This window comes from Kogia breviceps, chromosome 10 (assembly GCF_026419965.1).
Source record: "Kogia breviceps isolate mKogBre1 chromosome 10, mKogBre1 haplotype 1, whole genome shotgun sequence".
NCBI classification, from domain to species: Eukaryota; Metazoa; Chordata; class Mammalia; order Artiodactyla; family Physeteridae; genus Kogia; species Kogia breviceps.
Window position 1 is genome coordinate 27,384,686 of NC_081319.1, and position 12,192 is coordinate 27,396,877.

General features: G+C 44.8%; 1 protein-coding gene across 29 annotated transcripts in view; it reads left to right on the top strand.

The window, feature by feature from the left end:
* The window catches only part of CADPS (calcium dependent secretion activator), a 795,170-nt gene that overhangs the window by 593,412 nt on the left and 189,566 nt on the right, over window positions 1-12,192 (top strand). For all 29 annotated transcript variants that reach the window (XM_067043766.1, XM_067043769.1, XM_067043768.1 and 26 more), the window contains one exon: window positions 7,045-7,156. In XM_067043766.1, coding sequence (XP_066899867.1) covers window positions 7,045-7,156 — 112 coding nt within the window. The remainder of the gene's footprint in view (window positions 1-7,044; window positions 7,157-12,192) is intronic.

A 12,192-nucleotide genomic window follows, 5' to 3' on the forward strand; every position in this document is an offset into this window, starting at 1 on the left:
AACATTTGTTGATAACATATGGTCTGAGGAGGCTTCCGCAAATAAGAGGCTTTAAATAGTAAACAGAGATGTGACAGATGGAGCAGATGCTCGCCAAACACACAGTAGAAGGTTGCTTTGCCCGTAGATTTCTCCCTCCCTCCACCCAAGCACATCCCTCTCCCTTATTTTCTCCCCCAGATCAAAGTATTCACTTTCAAAGCACTGGCCCTTTGGAACAGGTTCGGAGAAATAATGTGCTGTGACTTTAAAAGTCATCTACACCCTCCCCCAAATATGAATTATCTGTTACTCTTGTTTATTATTTGATATTAATAATGATGTAGTGTGACTGAATGAGTCAGCCAGCTCAAGTGGATCTGGAAGCAGCATTTGGGCACCACGTGTCTGAAATGCTGTGGTACACAATTCCCAGTTTTCCAGTACGCCGAGAGTGCTAACAAGAGCTCCAGGAAGAATTTAGAGCAGCACATTGAATCTCCATGGGATGAGCTCTCCTTGCAAGTGCATGTTTACAGTTTATCTTTGTGGCTGTGCTCCGGTGAGCATACGTACTTCTCATCTGCTAATGAAAGTAAAAGTACTCCCATGAGCCGGCGATTTAACTGTGTATATAGCAGGGGTCAGCACACATTTTCAGTAAAGGACCAGAAAGTAAAAAATTGAGGCTTGTTGGCCGTAAGGTCTCTGTCGTAACTACTCACCTCTGCTTTTGAAGTGGAAAAGGCGATTTGTATCAATAAATAGATGGGCGTAGCAGTGTCCTAATAAAACTTTATTGATGGGCATTGAAATTTGAATGTCATGTAATTTTCATGTGTCCCAAAATAGTACGCTTCTTTTAATTATTTTCAGCCACTTAAAAATGTAAAAACCATTCTTAGTTCATCAGCCATACATAGGCAAGTAGTCAGGCACACTTGACTCATAGACCTTAGTTTACCTACCCCTAGTCTGTAATCCTAAAATGAAAGACTTACTTTCTTTGGTGCTTTTCACATTCTGGGTATTGTGTTGAACACCGTATATGCAATAGTTATCTCCTACTTATCCTTCCATCGACTCTCTGGGGTCAGTACTATTCTTATCCCCAGTTACAGATGTGAAAGCCAAGGCTTCAGCTCACACCTAACAACTGTTATCATTTGTGGACGTGACATCACCCTAAGTAGAATATCACACCCATGAGGGCACCGCTGATATCTCATGCATCTTTGGGTCCATAGCAGCACCTGACACAGTGATTTGCACATCGTAGACATCCAGGAAGTGTTTTCTAAATGCAGGGCATAGTAGAGGTCTGAGCCCTCAGCATGGAAGTCAGAGCTTCATCCAACACCATGTGCCCATGTAGGTTCGTCAGCTGGACTGTTCTCTTTGTTCTCCTGCCTCTTGCAAAATGTATTTAATTTGGAATGAGCACACGTGTGTCAATACATGTTCCTTCATTTTTGGAGGTGCCACTGTGGGTGACTGCATTTCCGTAGTCTGTGCTTGTGTTGCTTCTGGTTAAAAAGACCAAAAACAATATAAATAGTTCATTTTGTAACTCAGTGGTGCTTTCCAACATTATACTGTTGGCATCCACATTGCTTCCAGCTCTTGGCCTCATGAGCTAACCACTCCTTGACCTCCAAAGACCTACGCCCTGCTCCTCAGAATGCTGTCCTAGCTGCTATGTCTTCTGGGTCCCCTCTTCATGCTGCCAGCCACTCTGTACACTTCAGAGAGTTGGTGTGCTCTGACAAAACATCTGATCCTCAAGGAGATAAACCCTCACTTTGGCTTAAAGGGGGCAGTCACACTCTTGGGTATTTCCTCTGTGGCATCTCTCCACGATCCCCTGAATCTGGTGACATGAGTATTTTGAATTTGTCACATCTTCCTAGTCATTAAACAAATATTTATTGTGATTGTATGCCGCCCTGTGCTGCTTGGTACAGTAGATTTAACACACACACACACACACACACACACACACACACACACACACACACACACACCACTATGCTCCTTGCCCCAAGGTATTAACCATCTAAAGAGAGAGCCAGATACACACACAGATAATTGTCACACTACACTCTAATACTGTGTTATGAGTTATGGAGAAACAGTAGAGCTCTATGGTTTAATGCATGGGCTTTCAGGTCAGAAACTCTGAGTTTGAAGCCCAGCTCTGTGACGGTTTGAAACCCTGGCCCAGTTACTTAACCTCTCCAAGTCCTAGTTTCTCCATTGATAAAGTGGAGATAATCAGGATATATCTTGCAGAACTGTCAGAAGGATTAAATGAGATAACCCATGAAAAGCCCTCAGCCCAGGGCCTGGCAAACCATAAGCACTCGATAATTGGTGACTATTTTTAGTGCTTTTGTGAGCGATCTGTACAGTGTGAGTATAGTAGCAGAAATGATAAGATCAGGGAAGTGAGACACCCCACCTACTTGACTTTATGTACTTTATGTTCAGAGAGAAGTTAGTTAACCTTCCCAACTGCTCCTTGCCATAAATACTATCAACCTCTGGTCTTTTCAAATCAAAGCAGAATTTTATTTCAGTCCTGGGAAACTTTTAAAAGAGATATTCATTTAAATAGCCACAGTCAGTGCTCAGCAAAGGAAGAGAAGTGAGCAGAGAAGAATGCAACAATGAGAAATAGATTCATTTATCATTACGTGGCTCCACCTAAAGGCCAAGGTTCCACCACGGACTGATTTGTCTGCAGGTTACGTAGCACTCTGTGCAGCATATTGAGCGTGTGAAATAAATCTAGAGCAGCCCAGAGTCCCATGCGTTTTGAAACAGGACTTTCCAGTTGAGTTACGGAGGTAATTGATGTTAACTGGATCCAGACACAGAGGAGCGCAAGTTGTGGCATTTGGGAGCAAGGCAACATGGCGGCACGGCTAAGAGTTTGGGTTGTGGAGTCAGACTGCCATTTGCTCCCTGTGACCTCGGACACATGACTAACCTGCTCTCTGAGCCTCACTTTCCTCATCTGTAACTATGGGGGTGATAGTTATAAGCATTTCACAGGATGGCCAAGAGGGCTTAAAAAGACAAAATACACATATGCCCATCTAACATGTTGGAGATAGGAATGTGTGACTAGCACAGAGGAAGCTCTGAAGAAATATTAGCTGTTTTTGTTATAGTCAGGTCTTTGCATGGCTGGAAAAAGACACAAAGTGGACATTTTCATGATTTTTTTTCCCAAAGGGGAGAGGGGCAGGGAAAGTGCTGATAAGTAAATGTCCTTGGGGCCCCTGTGAATAGGAAGCATTGACCAGAAGGCAGGAGTGGTTTTCACAGAGTCCTGTGACTGTAGCGACCTCCCCTGCATGGCCCATCCTCTGGCCGCGCTAAACAGACTGGGTGGCCTTGGGCTCAGAGCCTGCTTCACAAGCTTGTGACCGCTGCGGCTGCACAGGTCCCACACTCAGACCATTCGGTCTCATGCTCCGCATTGCTGTCTTGGAATTCTTAATTATTTGATCTTTGAGCTCGAGTCAGTTAAGTGGGGTCTGATGGATTGATGAGCATGTGTATGAGCAGAGAGGAAGTCCTCAGCGGAAGGAAAACACTGTATTTTAGTATCTTTAGTGGCACTTTTTCCTGCTTTTTGAACAAGGAGCCCACATTTTCATTGTGCACTGGGGCCTGAAAATGACATAGCTGGTCCTGATTAGACTTTCTTTTTTTGCCTGCTCCCCTGGGCCAGGTAGCCATTTTGAAATCTGGCAGATAAATTGGGATTCAGTAGCGACCTAGCAACTTAAGGTGAGCCAAGGGTCATGGTAGGACGCCAAGAGCACAGCTGCAGGCCTGGTGGAAAGGAAAAAGCAAATCACTGTCCAAGTGCACGGGCTTGTCAGGGCCGCCTGCAGTGGCTTCAACTCCATCCAGCTGATGGGGTCTCAGAGACCTCGCCCTGCCCCACGGTCTGAGTCAGGTTGAACGCATTATGAGCTGAGCATCCTCGGATAGCAGCAGGGGTTCAGGCAGACTGGGTTCGTGCCCACTGAACAGGCCAGAAAATCCCTACAAACCAGTTCCAAGGACAGTGTCACAGGGCTCCAGTGTGGGGAATTCCCAGGGACCTGCGATTAAGGCCTCTTTATGGCTTAGTGTTAGAGCATCTCATTCTAGAACTCTCTTTGTGTCCGGCAGGAATCTTCCTTATCTCCATGACCAAGCGTGATAAATGCCCAGAGAGGTTCATAGCACAATTAACCATAAACAGTAAAGTAATGATCATGTTTTTTGCCAGAGTTGTTCATCGTTAGTCATGTGTGTTATTGATAATCATGACAGTAATAGCAGCAAGATCTATAAACTGGGAATTAAGAGATTTGTGTTCCAGCCCAAGTTGATCACAATTCACTGGAATAAAATGGACAAGGTCTTGTGGTTCTCTCAGTTTTCTCATCTGTGAAATGGGTACGATATGAACTGTTTTACCTCTTAACCCTGTGTAGTAGGAAGGGTAATGTCCATCTTGCTTGCCCAGCGAAGGGTCAGATACTTAGTAGGTGCTTAATAAATATGTGTTGAATGGATAACACAAAATATAAGTGATTATCACTATTACTAGAATACATCTTATGTATCCTTATTTGGGGAAGGGAAGGTAGCCAAAATTTGGGGGACTCTTATGCTGTTCCAAGCCTGCTGCTGTTTACTCTTTATAACTATTCTGTGAAATGATGTTATTTTATAGCTCAGGAAACTGAGGTTCAGGGATGTTAATTAACTTGCCCCAAGTCCTGCAGTTCGTAAGTGACTCATCAGGATTTGAACTAAGAATGCTGGGTTCCAAACCTTATGCCTTGTCACGTTGCCTTTGCTAGGACAAAGGTTCCCCTATCTTAGGAGCTTGCTGCTGTGGCTGATGTCCAAAATTAGGAGCCTCCATCTGTACATCTCACCTTTTGCTGTTGTGTTTGAAACCTGTTGCTTCTCGCCCTGTCTCATGTCCTCTTCGTGTCCTCTCCCTTTCTCTCTTGCGACTGTTGAGCTTTCTGAATGGTTCTTGCACACTTGGATCCCCACGGAGCTGGGCACCCCCTTTTCTCCTTCTGGTGCTCTCTTAGCAACAGTCTAGAGTCCTTAGGTCCTTGAGTTTAGTTAATGGGATTTATTCGATTGAGTGCAACCTTGACACTAGAAGTCAGGGTTCCATCATTTACAAAAGAGGAAATACAAACAGCCAATGAACACAGAGTAAAATAGTTAAGCCTGCTATTAATCAAGGAAAGGGCCATGAGAACGGCAGTGATTAAATTGGCCAGAAGAAAAAGTGAATGGGGACACCCAGGGTGGGCAAGAAGCCATGTGATTTGCGCTCTTTTTCCCAGATGGTAGGAGGATAGTCACCAACTGTGTGGAAAGCATTTTGGGACTAGGTGTCCCAAGCCTTGAAAGTTTTCACTGATGAGCACAGTTCCTACAGCACTGTAGGAGCACCATCATGTTTGTTGATAGATGAACAAAGAAACGATCTCCCATCTAACTCTCCACTTCCCAAGGAAATAAACAGAGATGAAATTAAAAAGTAATGTCCAGCCCAATCTCAATAATAGAACAATGGTTAAATAAATTATGATGCATCCATCAGGTGTAATATTATAGTCATTAAAAATAATATCAAATGAGCAACTTAAAATACGGAAATTGGCCATTACGTAGGCAAAAAGAAAGAAAAACATTTCTATACAAAATTATATCTATTCCTGTTTCCTAGTTCTGTAAAAGAATATATGTTTGCACAATTTATTTATTCAACAAATATTTATTAAGTGTCTTCTGTGTGCTAAGTACTGTGGTAATGCAATATAAACAAAACACACAGTCCATGAACTTACGGAGCTTACAGAATATTAGAGGATTTAGCTGTTAAACAATCACGCAAGTAAATCAATCATTACACATCCAGTGATTGCTAGGACAGAAAATTAAACAGTATGTTCGAGAGAGTTTAACACTGATACAAAATTGAGACTGGGAGATCAAGGGGCATGTTCTCAGCTCCCGCTGAGCCCCAGAGAGGTAGCGGGTGAAGAGAAGGCTGGGGAGAAGCATTGCCAACAGAAGGAACCGTGCATGCAACAGCCCTGAGGTAGCACAATCAGGAGGCCCATGACACTCAAGTGGATGAGTGGGAGACCATACCAGGGGGTCTGGATTGTGCCCAGTGCGATGGAACAGGTGCCGTGGAAGCGTTTAGGGCAGGGGCTCCATGCAGTCCAGTTGATACCTCCTGAAGATCGTGCTGATTTCAGGTACACAGTGGATGGAGATGGCTCTGTAAGAATCGTGATGAAAAGGTCACATGTGAGGGGCCCTTCGGGGGCTCATGTCAGCCAGACGGGCACTCTACCCAGATGCTAGGTAAGCCAGGCTCTCCTCTTGGGAGATCTACTGTGATTCCCAGAGACCAGTGAGTGGGGAAGGGCGTTTCCCACATCACATCCTTTGACCTTCGTTCCTCTTTAACAGGGCTAAACTAAGCTTCATCCATTGCTCTATTCAACATAACTTTGAATGCCAGTGGAAATGGGGCTCCCTCCCTTCCCACTACTATTGAGGTCTCATTGTAAAGTCAGGTGTTAGCTCCTGCCAAGTGAAGCTCCATCTCAAAACCTACAACAGCGGTTTCCAAGAACTAGGGATTCTTGGAAAGGCTACAAGGAAGCATTAGTGGTTACCCTGGAATAGTTTGTAGGGATAGCAAATGCATGGGGCAGATTTCTCACCAACTCGATTTCATGCTAATTCCAAGTGATTCCGTCTAGTGCTCTGTGAAGACCCCTGGCAACTTTCTGAGCATCTGTCTTGCATTTGCCTAACAAGATAATTAACACTTTTTGTCCTTCTGGCAGCTTGGGAGGGGAGGGGGATGTGACAGCCAGCGATGCCTTGATGCCTCAGTGCCTGATGCCTCCGGTTAACCCTGCCTTCACCCGACCCAGGAAGAAGGCGGGGCTAAGATTAGCGTTGTCAAGGCGGAGGTCTCCGCACTGACCTCTCTGATTCTGTCTGCAGCTGGGGCACCCAGGGTGACTTCTCTACGACCCACGCACTGCCCGCTGTGAAGGTGAAGCTGTTCACAGAGAGCACAGGAGTCCTGGCCTTGGAGGACAAGGAGCTGGGACGGGTAAGTGGCTCCCATCACAAGGATTCTCCATCACAAGAAGCTGTGGAGGGCCGGAGTCCCCGGCTCCCGAAAGGCAGTATTGCCAATTTCTGATAAGCCCAGCTTCGAGGTTTGACTCCCTGGCTCTCCTCTTCATTGACTGTGTGACCTTGGACAAGACCCCCAACCTCGCCAAGCCTCAGTTTCCCCTCTTTAAATCTGTGTGTATTGCAGAAGATAGGCCAGGAGTTCTCAACACCATGAGCCCCAGACATCCTTGAGATTAAGGATGTGCAATAAATACCCTTTCTATCGTGAAGCAAAAGTATTAGATAATTTAACAGTCCGACGCCCTAACAATTTTAAAACCAGCACAGTGACATAATATAAAAGAGACAGAAAAGGGAAATTATAATAATTTCAAAATGTAAAGATTCAACCACAACTGTACTGAAGACCCAAGGAAGGAGTCTTTACTTTTTCCATATGGAGAATCACTGTGCGGGTGACAAAGTCTCCTGCAGAGGACAGGGGCTCAAAAACCCAAGTATCAGTAATTTACTGAAGCAGTAAACCAATCTTGGTAACAAAGTTTTCTTGATTTCCCTGGAAAAGTGCCAAACACGCTTATAGTGTATATGTAAAAAAGATTTAGGATCTAGACTCAGTTAATCACCAGCAGTTTTTTCTACCTCTGTTCATATCTGGTGGGAATATTCAAAAATCGGGTGGGTTGTACGATTCCTCATCATTGAGGAGTAGCTCGCTCACCGCAGGATGATTAGTATCCCTGGGCCCCGCCCATTCAATACCAGCAGAGCCCAGCACCAATTATTTTGTCAACCAAAAATGTCCCCCAAATTTCTGAAACATCTCAAGGGGTGATACCAATCCCTTTGAGTACCACTGAGATAATAATTCCTTTTTTAAAAATACATTTATTTATTTATTTGGCTGTGCCGGGTCTTAGTTGCGGCACACAGGCTCTTTTAGTTGCAGCATGCAGACTCTTAGTTGTGGCATGCATGCGGGATCTAGTTCCCCGACCAGGGATCGAACCCAGTCCCCCTGCGTTGGGAGGGCAGAGTCTTAACCACTGGATCACGAGGCAAGTCCCAAAATTTTCTAGGAGTCTGTTTTTTGGGGGGCCACACTGTGCGGCATATGGGAGCTTAGATCTTAGTTCCCCGACCGGGGTTTGAACCCACGCCCCCTGCATTGGAAGCACGGAGTCTTAACCACTGAACCGCCGGGGAAGTCCCCAATAATTCTTATCTGAATAATTTCTTTTATAATTTCTTCTTACACCTCAGCTCTTGACTCTGTACCAAACAGATTTTCAGAACACAAGTTGGATTTGTTTCCTGCTAGGTTAAAATGCTTCTGTGACTCCATACCGCTTATAGTAAAATCTGAACTCTGTAGCACAGCCCACAGACTCTTGGGTGATCTGGCTCCCGCCCACCGCCCCAGCCTCATTTGCCGTCGCCTTTCCCCTCATCCAGTATATGCATCAGCATCACTGGCCAAATTTTAGTCCCTCAAATAAACCGAATTCTTTCTCATCTCAGGAGGCTCCATCTCTGCCTGAAGCACTCTCCCCACTGCCCAACTCTTCCAAAGACTACTTGCTTCTCTATATAAATGCCACCTCCTCCTCGGAGAGCCCTTTGCTGACCGCCCATCCACCTTCATTTACTGCTTCAGCTCCTCCCTGTTCACATCCTCCACCGAACCTATCACCAATGAGACAGAGAGAATTTAGAAATTTTGGCTTCTGTCTCCCCCACTGGACTGGAAAACCCCATGGGGAGAGAAACCTATTTTTTTCCTTTTTTAAAATTAAAGTGTAGTCAATTTACAATATGTTATTGGTTTCAGGTATGCAATGTAGTGGTTCAGTATTTTTATAGATGATACTCTATTTAGTTATTATAAAATATTGCCTGTATTCCTTGTGCTACACAATATATCCTTATATCTTATTTTGTACATAGTGGTTTGTACCTCTTAATGTCCTACCCCTTCTTTGCCCCTGCCACCATCACTCTTCCCATTGCAAGGGAGATACCATGACTGTGAAACTTAAAATTATTTTGTTCACCCCCTATTCCTATACCCAGAGCCCAGTGCATAGACTTAATAAATTTCATTTCTACTGGTTGAATGCATAGTCCCTTCTGAAAGCTGTGTGACATTAGCCAATACATTTAACCTCTCTGAGCCTCTGGATACAGCATCTGTGGAAAAATGACAGAATATCCCAAAGCAAGCACACAGGTACACACACCTAAGAACACCAGCAAGAACACATTAACCACACTTTCTTTTGTTTTTAATTAATTTATTTGTTTATTTTTGGCTGCATTGGATCTTCATTGCTGCGCATGGGCTTTCTCTAGTTGTGGCGAGCGGGGGCTACTCTTCGTGGTGGTGTGCAGGCTTCTCATTGCGGTGGCTTCTCTTGTTGTGGAGCACGGGCTCTAGGCGCGCAGGCTTCAGTAGTTGTGGCACGTGGGCTCAGTAGTTGTGGCTCACGGGCTCCAGAGCGCAGACTCAGTATTGTGGCACACAGGCTTAGTTAGTTGCTCCGTGGCATGTGGGATCTACCCGGACCAGGGCTCGAACCTGTGTCCCGTGTTGGCAGGCAGATTCTTAGCCACTGCGCCACCAGGGAAGTCCCCTTCCTTTGTTTTCTCAATTCCTTAATCTGGCTTTCATCTATAGAACTGACCTGGAATCATATTACTAGGACCTAGACCTCAGATGGAAGTAAAACAAAAGGTAAACAAGGCTGATAGCAAAAAGAGTGCCCCCCCCACAAAAAAAGAAAGGGAATGAAAGAAAAGAAGAGGTTTACCCATTTTCTTTGAGAAATGACAAATACTGACTTCTGTCCCTAGGGAAAGAGAGACACACAGAGTGGGGGAAGGACCCTGCCTTTTCTTTTTCTTCAAACCTTTCTTTTTCCATGAAGACATGAATCAGGAATCAGGAGAGTCTCAGAGACCTAGAATATCAGTGTTAGAAGAGGCAAGTCCAGGAACCATCAACCTGAGTCCACGCCGTGGGTCTCAGGAGCCCCTTGAAACCGTTTACACATGTTGGGGGGAGGGGCGTATGTGCATTTTTCTGGACTTGCTAATCCAAAGCATTCACCAGCTTCTCAAAGCTGTTTCCGCTCGAAAAAGTTAAAACACACTGGGCTAGTCAAAGGCTTTTCCTTTATAGAGGAGAAAATTGATTCCCGTGGAAGGCAGGAAACACCCGCCCAGAGCTACCCAGTTAGTTGGGGCCCATGCGCAGTTGCATGTTTACCACTGGCCAGGCTACTGTCCTGAGGGCTCTGTGTGCAGCCCCTCATGATTCTTTATCTGAATCCTATGAGGAAGGTCCTGTTATTACTCGTCCTGTACAGACCGCTCACTACACTGGGGCCCAGAGGAGGTAAGTGACTTGCCAGGAACGATGCCACGTCATCTCTATTTTTATTACACCGTGTTGTCCCTATGCAAAAATAGAAATCTTGGCTCTGCTGTTGGGGTGAAGGCCACGAGCTTGCCATTAATCTCTTAACAAATCATACTCTCCTCCAGTCTCATGACACATTCCCCCAGATACTAGTTTCTACTTCCTTCCCTCCACAGAAACTTTCCACCTTTGCGGTGGAGCGCGCCTGCCTGGCCCTTGTGCTGGTGGGACGGGCGCCCTCTGCTGGCAGGACCTCCACAGACAGCGGCTGGGGGACAAAAGTGCTCTTTTTTAAAGTGATTCCTTGGACCCCTTGGAAAAGTGTTTCTACGCGCTGATTTTTCCCAAGTTTAGCAGGACATAGCCACATTCAAGATTCTGGTGCTGTGTTCATTCACGCAACAGTATTTAGTTTGTTCCATTTTTATTTTTATGTTTCCTTTTTGTTAACCTTTGAACTGAAGAATAACTCATGCATATGGTAAAAAATAATCAAAATGAATATGTAGTGAAAACGAATGATTCCACCCAACTGACTTGAGTATCTTTGCCCAGAGAAAAACCTTGTTTTCAATTTACTGGGCATTCTTCCCGAAATATTCTATGCATGTACAAGCATAGCATATACAAGCATATTTGTATATATCCCTCTTAAAATAAAAAAGAAAGAGAGCATAGTTGGAAGTTACTGTATGCATACTGCTCTGCACTTTGCTTGAAATATCAGGATATTTGGAGATGAATCTGTATCAGCCCATACTGACTTCCCTTTTGTTTCCATAGCTACATACACTGTGTAGATATATCATAATTTATTTAGATTGTTTCTGGTCTTTGGCTGTATAAACAATGCCTCTATGAATAACCTTGAGTTTATTTCTTTGCACATATGTATGTGTGTGTGTGTATATATATACATATGATAAATTTCAAAAAAAGCATCTTGCTGAATGAAATTTGAATTTTGATGGCTACTACCAAATTGTCCCCTAAAGGGTATACACCAATTATAATTGCACAAAGGGCATGAGAGAGTGACTGTTCCTTCACACTCTTGACAACAGTGCAATACTCTCAACCTTGTACTTATCAAAGAGGGTTACGGGCCCACTGTGTCCATTCATTTGTGCTATGCACAGAGCAAACAGGAGAAATGACAGTCAAAAATCCTTAACCACACAGAACGTAAGGAATAGAGACATAAAACCAGAAATTACAAGGCAGTGTGGTGAGTGCCCTGCTAGAGAAAGGACACCTGGGAAGCACACAGCAAGGGGACATAATCTGGTCTGAAAAGCAGGCACGCCTTCCGGGGGGGAATGCAGAGGTAAGGAGAGACATGGAGGCTACGGGCTTGAGAGGATCAGCCAGGTAAAGCCTCAGGGTAAGACCGTCCCCCAGAAGGACCTGCCCAAATGCCCAGGTAACTAAGAGAAGCTGGGGCTGGCTGACATACAGCTTACTGCAGAGGATGGGTTGTGTTCCCGTATCAGCATCACCACATCAAAGCACAGCACACATGGGCCTCGGCTGAGATGACAGAGTACTCAGCTAGCAGCCTGGAATGCCCAGATGAGGTGTGCGGA